The sequence below is a fragment of the Calliphora vicina genome, chromosome 4, assembly GCF_958450345.1.
Source record: "Calliphora vicina chromosome 4, idCalVici1.1, whole genome shotgun sequence".
Lineage (NCBI taxonomy): Eukaryota > Metazoa > Arthropoda > Insecta > Diptera > Calliphoridae > Calliphora > Calliphora vicina.
In genome coordinates this window covers 12959940-12986180 of record NC_088783.1, presented here as the reverse complement: position 1 = coordinate 12986180, position 26241 = coordinate 12959940, and the positions used below count along the sequence as shown (strand labels likewise).

Below are 26241 nucleotides of genomic sequence, written 5' to 3'. Positions count from 1 at the left end.
TTGTTATCAAAAATTTACATTAAACGTGTCACTCTTTGATATCGAAAATGTATCTTAATCGTGGCTCTTTTTAGTATCGAAAATGTACCTTAATCGTGGCTCTATTTAATATCGAAAATATACCTTAATCGTGGCTATTTTTAATATCAAAAATATACCTTAGTCGTGGCTCTTTTTAATGTCGAAAATCTACTTTAATCGTGGCTCATTTTAATATTGAAAATATACCTTAATCGTGGCTCCTTTTAATATCGAAAATGTACCTTAATCGTGCCTGATTTTAATATCAAAAATATACCTTAGTCGTGGCTCTTTTTAATGTCGAAAATCTACTTTAATCGTGGCTCATTTTAATATTGAAAATATACCTTAATCGTGGCTCCTTTTAATATCGAAAATGTACCTTAATCGTGCCTGATTTTAATACCGAATATGTACCTTAATAGTGGTTCCTTTATATATAAAAATGTACCTTAATCGTGGCCCTTTTAATATCGAAAATGTACCTTAATCGTGCCTGATTTTAATATCGAATATGTACCTTAATGGTGGTTCCTTTTTATATTAAAATGTACCTTAATCGTGGCCCTTTTAATGTCTAAAATGTACCTTTATCGTTGCTTTTTTAATATCGAAAATGTACCTTAATCATGGCTGTACTTAATATCGAAAATTTACTTTAATCGTTGCCCTATTTAATGTCGACAAAGTATCTTAATTGTTGCTCCTTTTAATGTACAAAATGTACCTTAATCCTGGTTCATTTTAATCTTAAGCTTATTTAACAAGGCCTTTATAGCAGGGCCCTCCATAAAACACAATCTCCTCCATGTGTAAATATAAGTATGTATGTCTGCATTAAGATGCACTTTTTTATGTTAGCAAACGAAATTTTCCACTATTTCAGCAAAAGCACTGCTCTTGTGTAACTTGAGTGGTTAAAATAATAGAATGGAATAGAATGTAATGAAAAAAAATTACACTTACAAACAACTCAAGGAGCAAAGACACGAACACAAACACAAACAAAAAGCTAAGAAAAAAAATAAAGTAATGTGACGTTTTTATCATGTGATTTATGTGATTTTTTTTAAGAGAACTTTCTTTGAAGTTAACAGCACTATTTAGAAATTAAAGATTACGAGTACTTTAAGGTAATTTTTTATTTGCTCCTCCAAGAGCAAGACATAGAATTATGAGAAGGAATTAAAACATTTGTAGGTACTTTAAAAAGAAAACTCGCCATTAATTTGACAATTGCAAAGTGGTTTAGTGAGCCGGAAGTGGAATGGTTAGAAATTTATGGGTTTTGCGGAAAGTGGTAGTTAGTTAAAGGAGGTTAAAAAGGATTTTTTTTAAATTGCAGCCAATTTTTATTAATTGTGGACTTTTTAACAGCTTGACACAACAAAATTTTCATATTTAATTTTAATAGTTTGAGATATATTTCTTAACCATGGCTTTTCTTAAAGAAGAAGATTTTCTTAATCAAGGCATATTAAATAGTTAGATTCATCCTCATTATATTGTTCTTAAAAATCTATCTATCTATTTAAAGCAAAAAACGGACCTTAGTCGTAGCTCTTTTTAATGGAGAATATGTTCGTTAGTCGTGACTCTTTATGATGCAGTAAATGTACCTTAATCGTGGCTCCTTTTATTGTAGAAATGTAGCTCGATCATGCACATATTCTGCCGAATATTTTCCTAATAGAAAATATACCATAAACGTGGCTATTTTTAATGTGAAAATTTACCTTGATCTTGTACCTTTATATTGTACTAAACATAACTTAATAGTGACTCATTTTAAAGTACAAAATGTACCTCAATCGTGGCTCTATTTAATGTACAAAATGTAAATGTGCTTTAAAATGAGCCACGATTAAGGCTCATTTTAAAGCACTAAATTTATCTCAATCGTGGCCAATTTTAAAGTACAAAATTAACCTCAATTTTGGTTCATTTTAAAGTACAAAATGTACCTCAATCGTGTTTTTTTTATAAGTAAAAAATTTACCTCAATAGTGTCTCTTTTTAAAGTACTAAATTTATTTCAATCTTGGCCCTTTTTAAAGTGCTAAATCGCGATTATTTTTAAAGTACAAAATGTACATCAATCTTGACTCTTTTTAAAGTACTAAATGTTCCTCTATCTTCGCTCTTTTTAAAGTACTAAACGTACATCAGTATTTTTGAAGTACTAAATGTTCTTCAATCATGGCGCTTTTTAAAGTACGAAATGTTCCACCGGAATACTGTTTGAGCAGTTATAAATATGTTGATTAAGTGGCACAAATAACTTGTAAGTCAGGCTAATATGTCCCTAGTCCCCATACAAATATAATGCTCTTACTTGTTATTATTGAAAACGTTGCTTATCTTGACTCTTTTTAAAGTATTACAATAGTGGTTCTTTTTAATGCATAAAATGTACCTTTTTGGTGAAGAAAATGGACTTAAGTCATGCCATTTTTCAATGAAGAGTGTGTTTTTTTTTCTTGGACGACCAGCACTCAGGCGATGACCCCTACTCATGCAAAGCATTGTGTTGGAACTAGGAAAATAGGTTATGGGAGGGAGGATAGAGGGAGTAGTGTTTGTGGACATTTGATTTGAATTTTCCTATATTGAAAGTTACAGGAAAGACTTCAGGAGAAAGCTTATTCCACATACGGACAGTACGGCTAAAGAACGAATTGATGTGCCCTTGCCGAAGAGCGTGTGTTGCAGAAAAAACTATATTCTTCGGGAACAAGTTCCCTACTTTCAGCAGAGCACATACCATTATAGTATCGGTGGAACAGTGAAACACAACCCACATTGCGACGATATTCCAGTGAGTCAATAGAGCTGGATACCCTACTGTCACCGATGAACATCTTTGCCGCGGTTGAGTAACTCCAAAATAGACTTCGAAGCACCGGCCCACACATGAGAGTTGTATTCCATTTTAGGTCGGATATAAGTGGTGTAAATAGGAGATCAGATGGAGTGAAGTAATGCTTACACCGCACAGAGGGGCCAAACATACTAATTTTGCGGATTAATTGAAAAAACAAATTTCAAGTATCGTGAAAACTGAAAGTGCCAGCTTAAAGAGCACAAAATTCTACATCAGCAGGCAAAAAATTAAAGTGAAATATTAAAAGGTATTTTTATAGTCACGTGTTGAAATTACATATTGTGAGAAAAAAAACTAAAAAATTGATAAAAAAAAAATAAAAAATTACGCAAATAAATACTATTTGTGATAGGTAATTTAAAAAAATTAACAAATCTAATTATTCAACCATCAAGTTCAGGTATTTATTGATATATTTTGGTTAAATTTAAATTTTAATTATTTGTGGAATTGGCTTTGATATTAGTTTTTATATTGGAAGTTCAAAAAAAAATGGATTTTGTCAGTTCAAATGGACATAAAGTTATTAGCTGGGCTCAGCTGGGCACAGAATTTAATATAATTTAAAAGCCTGGACAGTTAGGCGTTGTTTCACAAAAAATTAGGTTGCGCATCGCTGCGCCTCATAAGTTATATGTAAATTAGTAAAAGCTTCACCCTTTAAGTCTACCATCAAAAAGCACTTTGCGATTCTGATAAACATTTTATTGCTGTTGTTGTTATTGTCATTGTTTTTTTTTTTGGTTTTATAAGAGATGTGCAAGTGTTGTGATTAATAATACGAGAGTCACGTGTGAGTCAGGCCTGGACGTGGCTATATTCTTGTATTATAATGAGATAAACAATAATAAACTTTTACCAATTACTTTTCTTTATTTCAGTTTTGTTTTCCATCCATTGATTTTCTAATCGTGAATGAATAGCACGCGGAATTTTAACAATTTAACTCTCATGCACTCACGCTTGTATATGCTTGTTTAAAAGTTTCTTTTTTGTGATTAATTCGAAGTTTTTTCTTGTGATTAATACGAAGTCATCCGATATAAGGCAATTTAGCTTAATAAAAAAATCATTTTAGTGAGCGCGATCGCGAGAATTTTAAAGTTTTAAATCGGGAGCCAGTTATCACTCATGTCTACATCTGTAGTTTTTATATTGTCTCATTTTAAATATTGTGTTATATATATTTCAATGCAGTGCATTTAAACTTTGCAGGAACCGAAGTCTTTTAGTGGCAGGTGTTTGGAAAGATCTCTATTATTCAACCTCCCATTACTAGTTAATATAATGATATCATCTTAAAAACAATATTTTAGTTTTTTTACCAATAACATGCATAAATTTAGTGTGTCTCACTGATGTAGTTCTATAGATATAGGAGAATTAATTATTCATTTGTATGGGGGGAACCCGATTCCACCCTCGTATACCGTTCCGATTTTGGTGGAACCTGCAGTTTGTTTTTAGAGTTACCCACAGCAAATTTAGTGTGCATAACTATTGTAGTTCTATAGATATAGCACAGTTAATAACTATTTTATATGGTGGGACTTGGGACTATGGACTTCCCCCTCCTATATCCCTAAAATTTTGTTACAATATGCGGATTGGTGTAAGGGCTACCCACGTAAAATTTTGCGAGCGTCGCTATTATTGTTGTCGAGATATTAATAAATCCGTAAAAAAGAGGCATTTGACCCCACTGTGCACCGTTTTAGAAAACCAAGGTACTTGAATGCTTCTTTCGACACTCGAAAAATGTGTTTTGTCCAGCGGACATCGCACTGAATACTCATGCCTAGAACATCAAGAGCTTCTGATTCCTTAATATTTACACCACCCATAAAAACAGATGGAGCAACATTGAGTCTTGCGTGTATTGAAATCGACTCTATTCGTACAACCCCATTCATAGATTGTCACAAGATCTTGGTTGAGCGTATCATTCATATTTTGCCTCATTGCCCCAATCAGGCTTGATCTATAATTGAATGCATATGAATAGCAAATGTTGCTGTCATCTGCAAAAGAGTAGATAGGGTTGGAAGTTTGACGTAGAAGGTCGTTTATAAAGATATGAAGTAGACGGCAAAGTTTTCCAAAAAAATCATAAACGATGGCTTCAAAAATTTAATTGTTCAGTAAAATGCCAATAGATGCCAATAAATTATGTTTTAAAGGCTATAGAAAAGGTGGTTAGTAAAGTGACCACTAAACCGCAAAGAGTTAATTGTGGTTATTTTCACTATGAAAAACGTACCTTAATCAAGGCTGTGTTTAAACCAGAATCAGCTACCGACATATGGCTCCTTTTAAAGCAGAAACTGAACCCTAGAGGTACATTTCTTAAAGTAGAAAATAAAGCTAAATGTTGCTCGTTTTAAAGCAGATTGTTCTTAAAGGTATCTCATTTTAAGGTGGAGAAAAAACTTTGAAAGCTAAAAATGTAAGTTAGTATTTTCGCATTAAAAATTTACTTGAATTGTAACTCTTTTTAAAGTAGAATTGAATAAAGTCATTGACACTTGTAATAAAAAGGAAGTAAATATCTACAAAATTTTTTATAACATAATTTAATATTGTTATTCTCTTCCTTATTTTTGTGTGGGGTTTAACACATTCATATCACTTGTTGTAGCTGCTGGTGTTGCTACTGTTGCCTTAGCTGTTGCTATTGCTGTCATTATTGTTAACAATACAACACTCTGCATGACATTTAATTCATCTTACTTTTTCCCCATTTTTTTTTTAAGAATTCATGATGATTTTAATATAAAATACTTAGAAAACCATATTAACTGTACATACATATGTATGCAGGCTGGTTCTTGTACATGTATCCTTTTCCGCACACACACACTTAAGCACACTTACTAATACACACACATGCACGCAAGCATTAACTTATCTTCCTTACAATATTATTTTAAGTTGCGTATGAACATTTTACTTCGCTCTACTGTTTGTTTCCTGCTCCTCTGTTTTTATCTTTTCCAATTCGTTAAACAAATTTTATTTTTATTTTTATTTTCTTCATCTTCATATCGTTATCGTGTTCAGCAATGTATTTAACAACAGAAATATTACATTTTTTACTTAAATTTCACACACAACCGAATATATACTTATTTTATAAATAAATTGTCTACACAATAAACCCAGTAGATCCTGGCATATCCTTAGTTATATCCTTTTTGCTTTCCGTTATGTTAACACTCATATGAGGTGTATTTCTTTCCTTTCAGAGATGGAATAATCGGGTTTGGAAGGGGCAAGTGTGAGAGTGTGGCAAGTTTGCAGTAAGTAAGAAGTGGTAGTCTCCTTAACCTTTTTATCCTTCATCTTAGTGTTATCATGATGAATTTTTTTGCTGTTGTTTTTGTTGCTGTATAATACATATTTTGTTGGTTTATTATTTCCGCTAGCTTTACATTTCACCTGTAATGTCAAGTAACTCACATACATATCTAAATACTTATGTATTTTATATAAATGTATTTTACACATGCACAATAGCATCCCTTTATCCTTACATGTTGGGTTGTGGGTAAGTATCTCTTTATCCCTTGTATTGCCACAGGTCCTTCTTTTTTGCTCGGTAACCAACTCCAAAGCTCCTTTTGTAGAGTAGGCAGCAGCGTGTGTGTTAGTGTTTGTTAGGCCTAAGGGCCTACCTACCGTATGAGTGCTTTGAGTATTTGTTATCAACACAATTTGTTCTCAGATAATACGGTATTATTTTCCAAAAATAAAAAAAACAAATAGTTAAATTTTATGTATTTTTTTGTTATTTTGTTTTATTTAAAGAGCCTCTTGCCTAACAAATCGTAGATTATATTATCTTAAATTACCATTTAAGTGGAAAATGGTTACGTATTTGAAAATGAAATGAAAATCAAATCATGTCTCACCTTTGTGCTTTCGAGGGACAGCTTATTGTAACTTAAAGGATTATTTAGATTTTATTTTTGTATTATTTTTTTCGTTTTTTGTCTATTTTAAATCCCATGACTATTATCAAATCTCAATGTTTTTTTTATCCAATTTTACAAAAATGAAGATTACTATTATTTTTGAGCAGGTTGAAAAATTCTAAATATGGTGTTTCAGTAGAGTGTTTGTGTAGTAGGTGGTGTTAAATTGGTGCTTTTATTTCTGAAAGGAAATTAGAAATTATCAGATTTGATTTATAGAAAATCCGCCTTTAAAGAGTTTTTATGCATTTAAAGTACCCTAATCATGGCTATTTTTAAAGCATAATTGATTCTCAAATTAAGATTAGTTTTATTCTAAGCTGAACAAGTACCATAATAGTACCAGAAACTAATCGTGCAGCTCCCATGCAAGAGGATTTTGATGATACAGCTGAATATGAACTTCAAACATTGCGTTTTCTAACTAGAAAATGTAATTATTCGCATTAATTTTTCTAAGCTGAAAATATTCCTTACTTCTAAGCACAAAATGAGCCTCAATCGAGTCTGAGAATGTTGCTTAATCAAAACGGAAAAAGTACCTTAACCATGGCTCCGTATTAAGCAGAAAATATACCATAATTATGGTTAGTTTTCAGTCAGAAATCTATTCATGTGATTTAATGGATTCTCAATATTGGTTCTTTTAAATAATGAATCTATTTAATAAGCATAGAAAATATTTCAATCACGGCTTTTTTATGTTTATGTTCGCGCCGAATCTTATACCCTTCACCAAATTATACTTCAAAATAAAAATTTCAAATATTTTTAGGTAAACAAAATTTATATTTTTTCCAAAGTTTTTGTTTTTATTTTTTTTAACAAAAATTTTTTCCACTTGTTATTTTAAATTTTTTTAATTTAAATTTTTTTAAATTTGAAAAAAAAAATTTTTGTTTTTTAAATTTTTTTTTGGAGAAAAAAAATTCTGGGTAAAAAATATTTTTTCCGATTTTTATTCATGGTAGGTACAACTTACTATGGTCTTATATACGTCGTTGCAAAGGTCTTTGAAATATCTATCATTAGATATCCATATTGTCTATATAATTGGTAGGCGTTCATATTATTGAGATTACGAACATTTTCGTGAATTTACACGTACACAACCCGAAAGTAAACAAAACACACATCAAGAGCGTAAAAAATGCAAATAACTCATTTAGTTGCAAACAATAGAGCGTAAAAATACAAATATTTCATTCTGTTGCTTGATGTTGTTGCGGATTTTTTATTTTTAATCTATACATGCACACAAACTACAATTTCTCTTTTTGCGCTTCCCTGGTCTATATTAATGTCTTAGTAATCCAGATATAGGTCAAAAATCGAGGTTGTCCTGGTTTTTTCCTCATATCTCAGCCATTTGTGGACCGATTTTGCTGATTTTAAAGAGGAAATTTCTCGAAAGCATGTCTGACAGAATTATTGAAGATTCTGACATTGACATGGCTTAATCGACTCCGCTATCTATAAGAATTCACAATATATATACTTTATAGAGTCGGAAAATTATATTGTGGAAATTACAAACGAAATGACAAACTTATATATACCTTTCTCACGAAGGTGAAGTGTATAAAAACGTATTTAATTGCAATTTATCTCTTTATAGTGAAAAAATGTTCCTTGATCGTGGCTCTTTTCATTATAGTAAATGTAAATTTAATTTATAAAATTTACTTTAATCGTGGTTCTTCTAAATGCTTAAAAGATACTTTAATCGAGGTTCTTTGTGAAGCTTAAAACGTACATTAATCGAGACTTTAGTCGTGGTTCTTTTTAAAGATTATACGGTACCATAATCGAGATTTTAATCCTGGTTATTTTTAAAGCTTAAAAAGTACATTTTTAAAGCTTAAAAGATACCTTAATCGAGACTTTAATTGTGGTTCTTTTCAAAGCTTAAAAGGTACCTTAATCGTGGTTCTTTGTAAAGTTTAAATGGTCTAATCCTGGTTCTTTTTAAAGCTTCAAAAGCACCTTAATCGAGACTTTAATTGTGGTTCTTTGTAAAGCTTAAAAAGTACCTTAATCGAGACTTTAGTCGTGGTTCTTTTTAATGATTAAACGGTACCATAATCGAGACTTTAATCCAGTTTCTTGTTAAAGCTTAAAAGGTACCTTAATCGAGTTTAGAAGGTACCTTAATCAAGGTTCTTTTTAAAGCTTAAAAGGTACCTAAATCGAAACTTTAATCGTGGCTCTTTTTAAAGCTTAGATGGTACCTTAATCGAGGTTATTTTTAAAGCATAAAAGGTACCTTAATCGGGTCTCTTTTTAAAGCTTAAAAGGTACCTTAATCGAGTTTCTTTTTAAAGCTTAAAAGGTATCTTAATCAAGGTTATTTTTAAAGCTTAAAAGGACCTTACTCTAAACTTTAAATGTGGCTCTTTTTAAAACTTAAAAGGTACCTTAATCGAGACTTTAATTATGGTTCTTTTTAAATCTTAAAAGGTACCGTAATCAAGGTTATTAATCGAGACTTTAGTCTTTGTTCATTTTAAATTCATTAGTTAGGCTGTTTTGGATAGTGAATTTTTCCTCAATTAGGACGCTTTTTTAGTAGAAACAAAACATTTGCTTACTATTGTCATTAGAAGAAAAAATAAAATGACAGCTATATTACACAGGCTTATTCAAACAATTAACTTTTTAACATTCAAAACATTGAATTCATTGGTCATCCGCCAGTTAAGCTATTAATGGGCGACCTATGAATTATTGTTGTTTCTGGTGAAATTCTTAGATGACTTAATTATGTCCGTCCATTTGTATGTTTGTGTAAATCATTCCTACTTCTGAAATACAAAATCGAAATTAATAGGATTCGCCTAGAATATGAGTCATAATCTAAAGCTGCCCTCAGCAAGTTCAGTACAATAAAAGTTATTGATTTTTGTATTTTTATTTTTTTTTTAAGTTGAACACAACAATAAAATACCAGAAATTTGGTCATGCTTGTGTATGCAAATGGCCATCCTTGTTGAAACGATTGAATTTTTGTAAATTGGGGCACCGCACGATGTTTTTATTTGTGATAAATGTGATAAATTCTTACTAAACCTATTAAATTGTGGCACAGTGTAATTTAATTGTGCCTTCTGCAAACACTGTTCTGCAGGTTTCAAATATTCTTTTTGTCTTTGTAATTATTTATTATTAATTTTGCATCTAATAAGCCAGTTATGTTAGCACTTGTAGCAAAATTGTCACTTTCTGAAATTCGTTTGTTATATGAATGTCCTTGAAGCTTTTAAAAGATCTAAATTAGTTCTTAAAAACAACAACAACACTTATATGTGCCTTTTAGTTTAATGTTTACAAAGGATTTTGATATTATTTTTTTTTTTAATTTTTCTTTCATTATTTTAGGCTTTGAGACACCATAAACACACATATTTATACTCATGCATATCTAAACACTAAAACTTTCTGCTTTAGTATTTGTACACATGTTTGAGTAGGCCTCTTTAAAAATGTATCTGTGCAAAGATATGTGTGTGAGTGTAAGTGTTTCAAATTGACAATTAGTTAATTACTTCATGTGCAATTTTCTTCATTATATTGTAACACACACACACTCCCACTCATACAACACTTTTTAATCAGAAAAGAAATGACTAGAGACACAAAAGAGTGAGTGAGTGGCAGCAACTAAGTGTAAAATGCTGGTTAAAAAAAAAACTACAACTACAAGTACATTTCTATTTGACGGCAATTTTAAACCTTCCCCATCCTCATTCTCCTGCTCCTCATCTTCTACTTTTTTCAAAGACAAGAAAATGAGAAAAAAAACCATATAACAAACATGTCATTATGTCCTTTTTAACATGTGTGGCAAATTGTTTATACAAACAGACGACAAAAGGAAAGTGTAATACAAGATCATAATGAGAAAAAAACCACCTCAATGAATTAAATGCAAAAGAGATAATTGTTGCAACAAATTGTTGAAAAAAATAGAAATAAAAACAATAATAGAAAAACAAAGAATTAATTTGTTTGGATAAAGGGAAAATGTTAAAACAACTTACCACATCAATTATCTGCATTAAAGTTAGACCGAAACTTAATTGTAGTGGATCGGATTCATTAACAACGGGTCGCTCTAAACTGTTGTAATTATCTAAAAGAGCATGTAGTAAACGTTTTTCATGAGGTCCTGCTGTTGAAACTGTAATTACAAAAGAAATGTTTAAGTGTTAGTTTTGTATCTAAATTTGAATGTGTAACAAGTAAAAGATAAATTTTAAAATTAATTAAAATAACATTTCAATTATTCAATTGCAACGAATGGTTTATGACAGGTATTTATATTTAATCGATTACACAGGGCAACCAAATTGAAAAAATTTTAGAGGCTTTTTAAACCACTACACAATTTTGATGTATTGTGGTTGCAGTAGTTTAAATTCAATGGAGAGGTTTTTTTTTTTAAAAATTTTTAAGTAAAATTGTGAATTTTTTTAGACGATTCTCCATATAATTAATGATAACTTAAGTCTGATATTATTAAAATATACTTAGAAAAATGGAGATTTACATAACCTTTAATCCATTTATATATTGCGTTTTAATTGGCTCAGTTCTTTCGAAACGCAATATATGCATGAAAATTTGTACATAGCATGGGAAAAACGTTTTCAAAATTCAATCAATCGAAAGCAGAACACTAACTACTTAATTATATGTATATCAAACAAAAAACTAAAATTTTGTTAAAATAAGCGAATTCACTTAATTGTGAATAAATTCGAAAAGAATTAACCTATTTTTATGACTGATATTTCATTTTGTTGCCATTATATGTGGCTTTGCGATGAAGCCATAAATTTGAACTATTTGTGCCGTTTTCGATTTTTCATGATTTTTTAAAACAAAAAAAATTTCTATTTTCATGTAAAAAAAATATTTTTTTGCATAACAAATTGAAGCAAAAAAATATTTTTTTTACATGAAAATAGAAATTTTTTTTGTTTTAAAAAATCATGAAAAATCGAAAACATTAGAAATTGTTCAGCTTTATTTCTCTGTCGCAAAGCCACATATAATGGCAACAAAATGAGATATCAATGATATAAATCGATTAATTCTTTTCGAATTTATTCACAATTAAGTGAATTCGCTCATTCGCTCATTTTCACATTTAAATTTTTGTTTTTTATTAAATATACATAAAATTGATTAGTTATGTTCTTCTTTAGATTGATTGAATTTTGAAAACGTTTTTCCCATGCTATGTACAAATTTTCATGCATATATTGCATTTCAATCGGCTCAGTAGTTTTAGATCTATAATAATAAATTAAAGCAAAAAATATATTTTTTACGTGAAAATAGCTAATTTTTTTGTTTTAAAAAAATCATGAAAAATCGAAAGCGACTGAAATTGTTCAGGTTCATTCCTTTACCGCAAAGCCACATGTAATAGAAACAAATTGATATGGATATGGATCATAAAAATCGATTGATTATTTTGGAATTTAATTGCAATTAAGTGAATTCGCTCATTTTCACAAAATTTTAGTTTTTTGTTTGATATACATAAAATTGAGTAGTTAATGTTCTTCTTTCGACTGTTTGAATTTTGAAAACATTTTCTCTATGCTATTTACAAATTTTCACGTCTATATTGCGTTTAAATCGGATTAGTAGTTTCAGAGTTATTATAACGAATTTGAGCAAAAAATATATTTTTTACGTGAAAACAGCATTTTTTTTTGTTTTAAAAAAATCATGAAAAATCGAAAGCGGCAGAAATTGTTCAGATTTATTATTTTATCGCAAAGCCACATGTAATAGTAACAATATGAGATATCGATCATTAAAATCTGTAGATTATTTTCGAATTTATTCCCAATTAAGTGAATTCGCTCATACTTACAAATGTAAATTTAAAATTTTCTAAATTTATTTTAATAATATCGTTTTTGAGTTATCACTGGTTAAACCTTTAAAGAATTCCTAATTTTACTTAAACATTTTTTTAAAAAATTCTCTCGATAGAATTTCAAATTTGGACCATATTTCTGTGGTGGTTTGGAAAAACTAAATTTTTTTAAAACATGAGAAAAATACATTTAAAGTTTTAGACATATTTCACTACTTATTTAATATGAATTTATTTTATTACGCATGCGCATTAAACAAAACATAATTTTAAATAATGTTGAAGATTTCTGGTTCAATTGAGCTCATCTTTGGACATTAGAACCGAAAATCGAAAATAATTGTAAAAAAAATTTTTTTTATTTATTTTTATATTTTACGGAATTAAGACAACTTTAGTAATCATTTGTGGTAAATCATTGACTATTTGACTCAATACGTTAATTTATCCGTTTTTTTTACGACATAATGGAGTTACTCAGTTTTTTCAAAAAAAATAATTTTTCCTTTTATTCTTCGATGCTTTTCTTGTTTTAGGTTCAAAATTTGAACCCAACAACCAGAATTTGTTCTATTTCGCTCTTTCTCTCTTAGTTTTCGAAACGACGTCATTTTAAACTTAAAATTTTTCAGTTTTTTAAGAAAATATGGAGTTACCTTGATTTTTCAAAAAATGCATGGAGTTATCAAATTTTTAAATGGAAAAAAAATACTTTTAAATGAGAAACTATATCAAAATTTCGATCTGACAGAGTGATAGTAAATGAAACGTACTTTCTATTTTTGGTGTTATCTTAATTTTCGCAAAAAGTGGTAGTTTTTCCAAACGACCACAGATTTGTACTTAGGTAGCCATATAGTGGTCATTGCAGCCTTTTTTTGCTGTTGACCTGTTTTATTCTACATTTTTTCTTAATTTATGTCTGCTTTCTAACTATTGCTGTTCCAACTAATCGCTTTAAAGCAGCACCTCATCATCAGTCATAGATGCTGATAATTGGCCGTAATTAAAACAGAACACTTAAATTTATAATGAGCCATTCTAAAGGAAGAAAGCACTTTGTTCTGCAAACTCCCAGCCATTGCTAGCCATTCTATTCACTATTGGAATAAATTGCTATATTTAAATAATTTAAATTCATTTACAACGACTACTTGTAAAGAAGTAAAATGTTTTACCGGTCCTGTTATATCTTCCGTAGCGAGATTAATTTCTTTTACTGTCTATAATCATTTCGTTTCTGTTGCTACAGCTTCTTCTTATAGTTTTTCATCAAATGCCTTGTAATTAAGAGCATTCCAGTTAAATGTCTTTCATTTTATGTACTTTAGCAGGCAATTTTATTTCTTATTTTATATACAACAGAGATACTTTAAGAAATTATATGACTTTGATCTGTGGCGAAGGTTTTTGTTAATTGTTTAAGTAGATATTTTTACTTTTCAATGTCTACACCCAGAGAAAAAATATAGTTGGACATGTTTACAATATTATTGTCACTGTAATTATGTATATGATTACGGTAACTATAAATATATATTTATGGCAATCGTGTTCATGATGAATGATTAATCATAATATGTTGTTCTCAGGATATGTTAACCATAATCCTAGTCCAACACCATTGCCACAAACATGTACATAATTACTACAACCATATATTTGATTTCTACAATGATGTGAATGGTAACTCAAACATATTATGATTACCGCAATCATATACATAATTACACTGACCATAATATTGTTAAAAAACTTTTATAAATTTTGAAATGGTATATTTTTCATCAAATTAACCGGTCTCTCACAGAAATATTTTTTTTTATCCACATTTGTCTATATTTAAAAAGAATATCGAGAATAAAGGGTATCTAAAAGTTCGCCACCACCGATTGTATTTCCCTTAATTGTTTTTTAAATGTCAATGTTGATTAGGTCTCTTAAAGGGATGTTTGATAATGCAGTCTGGCAGTTGCAGAAAATTTCCATAAATACATAAGCTTAAATGCATAAATAATAATTTTTGCCATTTGTGGCTGCTGAGATGCTTAAGATAAGTGGTTTTGCATTTGTTTTCAGTTCTATTTTCTATTTTCTAGAACATAAAATATAAATATTATTTTTTGTAAATTGAAAACTTTGTTGATGTAATTATCTCAACAGACTACTTAAGAATGCTTTGGAATTCATATTTAAAGTAAAAATAAATTAAATTAAGTAGTTTAAATAATGAGTCAGTGTCTTTAAATATATATTGATAAATATTTCCTTGAGTTTCAACTAATTTCAGAAAATATTGAATTTATGTTTTGTTTCATACATAACTATTTTTATACTACAGCAATCTTGTTGATTTTCAATACCGAGCTAGTTAAGTTAATGATTAATACACTATGTAAATCTCATTTCTTTTGTTTTTTTATTTTGAAAGTTAAAGTGTTTTACACACACGTTCTATCAGTATGAACAGGTGAAAATAGCTAAGATCATTTAGAGTTGGTATACATACATTTATACTTTGTGGAACCTTAGATAAATATTAAACAGTTGTAACTTGAAATCAAAACCTGATCATTTACACCATATTACTCTGAATTATATGTCGTTTAATTTCTAAGCTTTAACAGCAATTGAAAAGCAAATACCATGATAAAATAATCTTTCTTTTACTATTTACTTCATTAGAAGCCTGTAATAGTTTTGAAATATTGAATTAAAAAAAAATTAGTTGGAAATACAAAAACATTAAAACCAACAAACATATCGAGCCCTTGCGCCAAATTATCGTAAGCGACATTTTAAAAATTTTTTTTATAGCAAAAATTAAAATTTTATGGACCGACTGATGTTTTAGCGTTCTCAGAATATCAAAGTTGTTAATAACTTCAAAATTATAGGGGGCAAGATTTTATCGTAAGTCAATGTATACATTTTACAGTAAACGAAATTTATCGTAAGCGACACACAGTGGGATAGAAAAAAAGTAGGACACCTCGGGTATATTACATTTTTAAAATTATCCTATTTCTTCGTTTGTGTTCCGATTTCAAAAAAATTACACACATAACATTTTTTCATCGAGTGCTACAAAAAACCTAGTCGTAGCTATCAATTGGCTCTTATAGCTTAGGAGATATTCGCATTCGAACATTAAATTTTCAAAATTTTTAACGAACCTACTTCAGTTTTCTGATAACAGCGTATCCAAATATTTTCCGATTTTCTCCAGTTTTCCTTCATTGGACTAGCAACATACGTATGTGTCAAATAAGAAAAGAACTGTTTAAAAATAGCGACTAAGTCCAAAGTTAAATGCTAATTTTTTGGGAAAAAATAACTTTTTTTCTTTTTAAGTTATCGCAAAAAATTTCTAAGAGGATGTATAAGGAATTTATACTTTCTGAAAGCTTAGCTTTTAATGAAATATTTTGAATGAAAAAAAAATTAAAAATTTTTTTAACCGAGGGGACCAGTTCCATTCAAAAACCACCTATTTTTTTATGTAAAATTAAACGTTTTTAAAATATAATAACCGATTTTAGATGGCCCAATATGCTTTTAATTATTTTGTAAAGAATTCCGATAACTCCGACCCTGGTATGGATATTATAGCCAAAAAACTAAAAATTTCCATTTTTGGTATTTTTCAACACTTTTTTGGGAATTGCGGGATTGCGGATAATAAATTTCAAAATTCGTTTTTATTTTTCCATTTTAAATAGAAAATTTTACATAACTATGCAATTTTATTAAAAACTATCCATAAATAAATATTTTATTTCAATAAAAAATATTTTTTGTCATATTTTTCAATAAAGTATTCCATGAATTTTTAATTGTGAAAAGTTATAAATATTTTTGAAAAATAGACAAATAGCTTGAACGAAATTATAATATATCGCATCATAAAATTTTTAATTCTATGTATAAATTTCAAAATAATCGAAAAAACCTTCTCCTGTAAAATTTGTGTTTTGTCGCTTACGACAATTTTCAGCTAAGGGCTCGATATCTCACATATATGCCTAAATGTCCTGTGGTTTTGTCAACAGAAAATTACATTTCTTGACAAACAATGCTCTTATCATTAAATCTTTCTGTAAAGAAACGATTTTTGTTTTACAAGCTAAATATGTATGAGGTATAAGCTAAAATGTTTGTTTTAAATGTTTAAGTTTAAATGTAACTATAAATAAAAGGTTATTTTGTTTAGAATACTGTGCTGTTTAGACACTTTGTCTAAACAATGAATTAAGGATTATAAGGTTGAAAGATGTCATCACGTCAAACGCTCAAAAAAAAAAACAAAATACGAAAAATAGTAAAGATTCCCAATGACAGGTGTTGTTTTGGCATAAATAGTTTAACAAAAGTAACACTAAGATTTATATTACGGCGGTCAACAAAGAAAACAACAATTTCTGTTGCCGAGATACCGATAGTGGTTTTGCAAAACTTCCCAACCACTTAATTGTAAATACTTTTATACAGTTTTTCATGACTGGTCGCATATTCTGGGCGTTTTCGGCCAATGCTCGTTTCAGACGAATCAGTTGCGTTCAGTACAGTTTCCCTGTGATGGTCTGGTCAGATTTCAGGCAGCTCCTAATAGACCCTTTTGCTTCCACCAATTACCAATTAGAGAATAACCTTAGTATCATGGATATTTGGCTTAGGTGTCGATTCGTTGAAACGTTGAAACCGGAACACATTCACCATTCGAATGCCCATTGATTAGCCACTGCAAACTAAATTATTTAATCTTCGTGTGAATTCGATTAGCTTCTATGTCTAAAGGAATATCAAGTAGGTAACAGTAGCAGCTTTTGGAATGTTTATAGCATTCAGTAAGACAGATGGCTCCTCTTGATTGCCAATGTAATGTGATCCAAGTACAATTTCCTGTGGAAAGCTAGTTTAAGTCACAAAATTATCCGTTAAAAAGTTGCTGTATTTTTATGTTTAGTATTTGTAAAACTTTTTCTGCTAAATTTCCGCGATCCTCTACCAAGGGACATCAACGTATTTATCTATTTATAACATTAACTCAATATCAGCATTTCTTTTGAATTTCCACACTTTACGAATTTATTCCTTAATCAATCATCAACCGACACTAAATTCGAATAGTATTTCATTTCATCGTCGCATAAAGTTGTTGCTTACATATGGTTGAATTGAAAGATATTGAATATCATAAACTGAATTTTGTATCAAAGTTTATTCTTCAAGACTCTGTTTTGATTACACGGTGTTACAGAAGTTATTCTAAAAAAACCGTTTTCAGTGATGTTCGTCAACTTATTGACCTGTAGCTTAGTCAGTTTTTATCCGACTTTAAATTTTTTAACGGGTTTGGAAAGAAAACTGATTACGCTTTAAAATGACGTGAATTTTTTGATACATTTGTAAGTTATAAGTATTGTTTTTCTTAAGAATATCTAAAAGAAAAACAAAATTTATCAACTTTTTTGATTTTAGTCGCTTTTCTTTGCTTATTTTGATATGAAAGTTTATAAAACTTTATACCAACATATATAGGAAATTTAGTTCTTAATAAAACATGGTTTTAATTATTCAAGTCGGATTAAAATTGTAAAAGTTTTTCAACTTTTAATTAACACCATTTTTAGTATTTTCTCAGCCAGCGCATATGAATAAAAAAAACAAAAAACTGTAGAAAAAAAAATATTTGTAAAATTTTGAATTTACAAGGTAAATTTTTTCGAACTTTTTTCAAAAAAGTTTAATAACTTTTGCAAATATAAACCGATTTTATATAGAAAAAAATTAAATTAACTATTGTTGAATATGAAAAATTATGAAAAAAATAAAAAATAAAGCGAAACTTTTTATAAAAACTTACGCAATTTTTTCGATATACATTTGATGCATACAGTTTATGAAAGCTTAATTTTTTGTCAAGTCCATTTGTGAGTTAGAGGTACATTTGTGAGTTAGAGGTAAAATATCTCCAAATTTTGAGGGTGTTTCAAAATCTTTGAAAACGGTTTTAGTATGTCCTCACCTAGGCCTACAACCCCCATTAGGTCGCTTTTCAAGTTCTGACAAATGGTGTCATTTTGTAGCAGAGTGTTATTATTACAATTGTACCAATTTATTTAGATTATTGTATCTCACATATTAAGAAACTTTCCCATGTGTTACGCCACTAATACAAAATGAAAATAAATTAAATTGTATGTGATTCAATCTTAAAACAAAGAATTATCTTCAAATTACACACGTCTTAGTTTAAAATTATTATAAGCCTAAAAGTATACATTAGTTTTTATATCCTTCTCTAACTTCCCTACGAGAAAAATGAGGTGTAGTTAAATTTGGTTCTACAGTTTGTTGACCAAGTAAACAATTTACTGAAAATTTAAACTGGTTTCTAATAATTTCTTTATTGTAATTGATTCAATATTAATTTTAATCTCAAAAACGAAATTCTTAAATGTCTTCTACTACAATTTCCAACATTATTTGAAGTATATGTAAGTAGTAATAAAAGTAATTGAATTATACCCATAGGGAAAATGATCAGAAATGATTGTTTAGTTACAATTCATGAGGTTATAGCAACATACATAAGACTGCGTGACATTTCTGAACTTTATGGCCTCAATGACAAGCGTTTAAATAAATTTGTATGGAAAATATTCAAGTTTTAAACCTCTTCCTAGTGTTCTTCAAAAAAATTGAGTTCATTTCGAAATGTGCCCTCAATAATTTTTTTTCTAAAAAGCTGATTTTTTGGGTCCAATCAAATACAGCCGCTCTAATGCATATACAAATCTTTGTTGTTTATTTTATAAAACCTTTGAATCTTTTTTAATGTAGGGTTCCCAACATTCGTTTTACCAGTACTAAGACATTACATTTGTTTTCCTGTTTCTAATGGCCTTATTGCTTTTCAGGACTCCTTAAGATTTAAGATTATTTGGTTGGAAAATTGTATTAAAAAAAATAAAACCGAATTGAATAAATTGGATTGTAAATTGTTTATCGTGAAACATAAAATCTTGTAGCTGTTGCCTGACATCTTATTACAATCTAAGAAATTACATGTTCCTCTCTATAGTGTTGCGGTTGGCTGGTTGGCTTTCTGTCTCTCTAACAGTCTTTCTATTTGGTTTTTGACTTTTTCCTTTCGGTTTGTGTAAGTAATTTCCGCTAAAGATTAAATCACCATCACAAACCAACCAACCACCCACACACCTATTCACCATCATCATCAAAGCAACAATGTTGAAAACCTTAAAATAAGCAAAGCCATTCATTGTTTGGTAAATTCTGTAGCTCAGCCAACGGTAAACCACCAAAGAGACCATAACTTTATTGCTTTAAGATGTTGATGCTTAACACACAAACAAGTATGTACTATTTACACTTTTTCATTTATATATTTAGAAAATTTATTTAGAAAGATAAAAAACGCACACACATATGCAACACATTTAAAATATTTAATTTCAATGGCGTTTAAGGGAGAGTGTGTTTTTGTGTTTGTGGTTGTTTCTGAGTGTAAGTGTTGTAAACAGTTATAAAATAAATTTGATCAAACCATACAATATGACTCTGGAGAATTCCTAGTACTAAGGAGTGAGATCGAAAAATTCTTAACACACGTTTTTCATTACATTTTTTAACCCAAGTATTATTTGAATTTTTTTTTGATCAAGTTACCTTTGAAAAACATGTCAGTTATTATGTGTAATGTCAATTATATTAATTTTTTTGTTAATCTGATTAAAATGAGTGACCAGAAAAAAGTGCGTACTGAAATTATTAAATATTTTCAACAAAACCCAACTTGGTCTTACAAAAAGTTGGCCAAGCATACAAAGGTCTGCCGTCAAACTGTTTCCAATGTTATTAAACAGTACCGGGAGAACTTGTCAGTTGATAGAAAACCTGGTTCAGGTAGAAGGAATGGTCCACATGATGTTTCTAAAGCCAAAAAAATAGAACGCATTTTCAAAAGAGCTCCCAACACATCCGGTAGGAAAGCAGCCCGGTTAGCTCAGTGCTCGGACTATTTGGTACGAAAAGTTAAAGCTAATGCAGGTTTAAAAACATACAAGGCTCAAAAAGTTCCTGACAGGAACGCTACTAAAAATTTAGAGGCCAAAAACAGAGCACGGAAATTGAAGTCAAGTTTTATAAAAAAATATTCTTGCTGCATAATGGATGACGAAACGTATGTTCTGGCAGATTTTTCGCAACTTCCAGGTCAAAAATTTTATGTTGCTGATGCTCGAGGGAATGTTGAAGAAAAGTTTAGGACCCAAAAGCAGACAAAATTTCCCAGAAAGTTCTTGGTATGGCAAGCAATATGCAGTTGCGGCAAAAGAAGCCACTCATTTGTTACAACGGGCTCTATAAATACCGAAATTTACATCAAGGAATGTTTACAAAAAAGGCTGCTTCCATTCATAAGACTTCATAATGTGTCCACTTATTTTTGGCCTGACTTGGCATCCTGTCACTATGGCAAACAAGCCCTTGAGTGGTACAAGAACAATAATGTGGTATTTGTACCAAGAGAGGCAAATCCTCCAAACTGCCCGGAGCTAAGGCCAGTGGAGAGATATTGGGCTCTTGTTAAAAGAGAATTGAAGAGTACAAAAAAGGTGTCCAAAAGTGTGGTAGATTTTAAACGGAGATGGACTACATGTTCGAGCAAAGTGACAGAAAGCACTATAAAAACGTTAATGGAAGGGTTTCCGAAAAAGGTTCAAAATTTCATCACTAGTGATTAAAACTATAAAAATAATTTTTTTTGTAAATTGTAATAATAATTTCAATCAAATTAAAAAAAAATTAAAGCTGTAAGTTTAGTGGTTTCTTTTTTATAAACATATATGTATGTTAAGAATTTTTCGATCTCACTCCTTACTACAACTATATTTGGGATTTTAGTATAAAAAACAGTGGTTTAAAATGTCTTCCATATGGAGAATTCCACGATAATGACTACCACGACTGAAAACCCAAAAACCCTTGAAACTTTTTTTTAAAGATGATTTGAATAGGAGAAAACACTTAAATATTACTATGTGTAAGTATTTAGAGCTTATTACAACATTTTATTGGCAAAAATAATAGTTGAAACTGACTATAATTAATTTTTTAATTTAATTGGCGTATAGTGTGAAATGAATTTGACTCTGATTGTTTATTTGCTATTATAAAATTGTTTATTGAAACCGAATGTATATTTTCTATTAATTTTTTTAGTTTTTGTAAACATATATTTACAGAATATATATTGTTTTACTATAAGAGAAAAATCTGTCTCGTACGGTATGTCGCGTACGATATTAAATTTTATTTATTATAAAATCATCCAATGATTGTTTTTATTCAAATATGACGGGTTGTAAAGGAAAAATATTTCGTTTAGTTTCGAAAATTTTCGAATATTTCTACATGTACCTCCAAATGACTTCCGTCACGAACGATATACCCTTATTTCGTTCGATATTTTGGACAACAATGTTTCGAAAGAACTCTATATTATTTTGAAATATTTTACACTCTGAATGGAACATAAAGACCAAATTATTTTTCATATATTCTTATATTTGCAAGATCTATTACACTCTATAGGCGTACAAATGTCACGTTCGATGATATGGAATTGCTTAAATAAGAAATTGCTTTAATCATTTGGCCCATAAGGGTTTCGGTTATATATAAAATAAAATAAAATACAAACAATATTTATATTTACTATAAAAACTATAAAAAAGCTAAAAGCTCTAGGTGATCATTTGGAAATATTCTAGTTTTTCCATTAGATTATTCATGAGACTTCTAGAAGAGTGGGTTAGTCAGTGTATCATAAGCGCTGTTAGAGTTAACATCAAACGTATTACCAGTGGGTAATATAAGTTTGTGTATTAATATTGAGATGTTCATTTAAATAAATAAAGAGTTGTAAAAATTTTTAAACTACTGATCGCTTTTATTTGAAAAGGAAATTTAAAGGAAATAAACCACCGTTTTTTAAAAGGTAAAAACGTAACAATCTGCATCCTCTAAATGTTCATCGATTTTGATTTAAATTATGCGTGCTCCACATCATTGTTGAAACGTGATTCAGTAATTCAAGTTATAAAATAAATAAATAACTTGTTTCCTTACAATTTCCTTTTAATACCACTGTGCCTTACTGGTAACAATTTGAAGCAAGTATTTTTACTTTTTAACACCATGAAAAATAACCTTAAATTTTTAATGTCTTAAATGTTGTAGTTGTTTTTCCGCCACTCTCAGAACAATAATAGCTAAAGCTGCTAAAACAACAACAATTACTAACGAAAATCTAACAAAAGCATATAAATTTATCTAGAGGCTGTTGTCATCATTGCTTAAAGAATATTTAATTTTAGATACAAATCTTAATTGCCGAGCTCAGTTAAAAAGGACATTTAAACTCATACAGCCAAGAAATAAATGAAAGGAGCTACAAGCCCCTGCCACCTTACAGTTCAAAATATATTGTTATAAATGGAAGGACGAGGAGGAGGTGTGGGAAAAGGACTTTATTTTAATTTCGTTTAAAGAATTTTAAATTTGTAACAAACACAAACAATCAAACCATATATACACCATCATCATTATCCACAAACAAACAAACAGACACTCACAAATTTCCAAATTTACAAATCTTGAAAGCATTGAAAGCAAATCATTTAGTTACGGTTTTGTTGGTCGACAAGTCATACAAACATTAATTTCACATTCTTGAGTATTTAGAAAATTTATTTATTTTGTTTAGTTTGGCCATCACAATTTAATGAATATTAAGTAGGAGTTTGGTTTTCTTTACATTTTATTCTATCAATTTTCGTTTTCAAAGCAGTTTGTTACATAAATTTGTATGCTAAATTTTTCTATTGTATTTAAATTTTCCTTAAGCAAACGCACATAAGCTTGATATTGAAAGTGTGTGTATTCGAATAGAAAAATAATTTAGGATAAATTAATTTTAAAAGTCTTTCAAGCAGATAAAGAAATGTAAATTTTATTTTAATTGCTCGTTTTGGTTAGTTTCTTTATTCGTTTAGGAAAATTATAATTATTGGCTTTATAAGATTTTGAGGGAAAAATGTTTGGCAAAATTAAATTATGTGCTTAACATAAGATAAGTAATTATTAAAAATTAGAAAATATTATGTGTTTGAATAAATTATGTTTTCAATCATAATTTTATTAAGCAAAGAGAGAGATATTTAAGTTATAAAGTTTTGTAATTGTATTTATTTTCGCACTGGGATTAAAATTAAATAAGAAGAGGAGGATGGGAAGAGTGTTTTATTTAGTTTTAAGTTTAAATGATAAATAAGTATATGAATTATTAATATAAATTTCAATTATTAAAATTTCTTGAGATAATACAATATAAGCAATAATGATATGATAGAAATGCACATGGTTGGAAAGAAAGAAAGCGGAAACAGAATATTTGATTGTAAAGAAATGCTGCAATAAATATAACACAATCTAACAACATTCAATAAGAGGTATATATAACATAGTTAAAGCTACAGATAGATCATTTTGAATATAAGCCCTCAATGGAAAGCCAAGAAAGTTTCTGTTAAGATTCACTGAATCGTTAGTTTGGTAATGTAACGCTCATTTTTTTTATAAGAAATTTAGTGTAGAAAATTTTAAAAAGATAGAAATTGTTAATTTTCTTCTGTTTGCTCTATTAATTTGAGCAAAGAAGAAAAATGATTTGGATAAAAAAAAATTTTGAGTAAAAAAAAACGGGGTTATAAAATATATTTTTCTGATTTTGACCCATTGTAGGTCCGAATTTTTATGGCGTCCTTGGAAAGGTCTTAAAAATGTACATCATTATCTATGCTAACTACTTAGTAATCCAGATATAGACCAAAAATAGGTCAAAATTTGAGGTAGTCGCGGTTTTTTTTGGGCCAATTAACCCGAATTTAATTGTGTTTATCATTCGATTTATTAAATATTTTGCAACACTTACGTACGCGGTTAGTAACATCACTTAAATATATTTAAAGATCATGGCCTTTGTCTATTTCAATGAAATCATTATAAAATTCCGTTTTCAAATCACATTCTTCATCACATTCAACTCCACTTTAATCTAAGTTAATATTTTGATTATTAATTGCGATTCTTCTAATACTTCGCCAGCTAATTAACAAATATTTTATTCCGTACCTTTTATTTTCATTGATTCAAGTCCTAAGTTAAAAATTTTGAAAGATTTGTTTTTAGAATTGTAACTTCTTGCAGTAATATTTATATGTATATTCATAGAAGGATCTATCGGAACACTCATCTACAATGATCGAAAGTCCCTTTGTCTTTAGTTATTTGTCGAATTTCAGAAACAATACAATTTTTGTGAGTCATTATTACTTATTTAAATTTGGAATTATGAAAAATTTTAAGCAATTTAATAAATTTAAATATATATGAACATTTATTCGATTATTCTACATAAAATTATTCGAATTATTCGTTAGTCGAAAATGGCCATTTTTAAATTGTTCGAATAATTATTCGTAAGAAATTATTCGATTAATCGAACGATCATTAGTTGAATGAATACCCTAATACCACCGTTTGTTCCAAATATTTAACTTTCATTCAACATTTTTAAAATTAAAATTTATACAGTTTGAAAAAATATTTTTTAAAGCTTTTGTTGAATTTATTTTTATTTGACATTTTCATCAAATATATTTCTGTATAAACTTGCACAAAATTAAAAAGGTGTGTTCATGAAACACGTCGCGCAAAATTTGCACATTTGCACAAATGGGAAACTTAAGCGTTTAAATGAGTACCCTTAATATGTTAACTTTAATTTATATTCCCACAATTCAGAGATTTTCTGCTAATTATACATAAACACAAGAGAAAAATATATATAGCATAGTTTTAGGTTACTCACAATGTAAATAAATGTAGCCTACTTTATTACCATACATTTATTAAATTTACGTTTTAGCAATTCTGCCATAAAGCTACACAAATACTAAAACATTTAAACATTTTGGCAAAAGACATACAAATTTCAGTTTAATTGTAATCATTAAAAACCTGGAAGAAGAGAACTTTTGTTTCGCTGTGGCCCCATTTCAAAACGCCTCAACATTATCGCTTATCTCTTCATGTTTTGGCTTCTTTATAAACCATCTTTCTACTGCCTTCAACATCCTACTAACCTGAGTTGTGTTTTGTTTTGTTGTGGTGTTGGTGAAATGTGTATCTCCTAATAACAACCAGGAAATGTTGAATGTTTTGCAAAGAGATTCCTGTGTTTTTTCTCACTCTCCCCTACTTTTACTTCCTCATCATTTCCTCCCCAATAATTATGACATACTGGCTAAAGTATGAGTGTAAATGTTTATGTCTCATCAATTAACAGTTAATGTGAGAGAGTGTGTAGTGTGAGAGTT

General features: G+C 29.1%; 1 protein-coding gene across 1 annotated transcript in view; it reads right to left on the bottom strand.

The window, feature by feature from the left end:
* Positions 1–26241, bottom strand: part of LOC135956807 (neuronal acetylcholine receptor subunit alpha-7-like) — a 311397-nt gene that overhangs the window by 92813 nt on the left and 192343 nt on the right. Inside the window, exon 2 of the mRNA XM_065507394.1 lies at positions 10920–11059. Coding sequence (XP_065363466.1) covers positions 10920–11059 — 140 coding nt within the window. The remainder of the gene's footprint in view (positions 1–10919; positions 11060–26241) is intronic.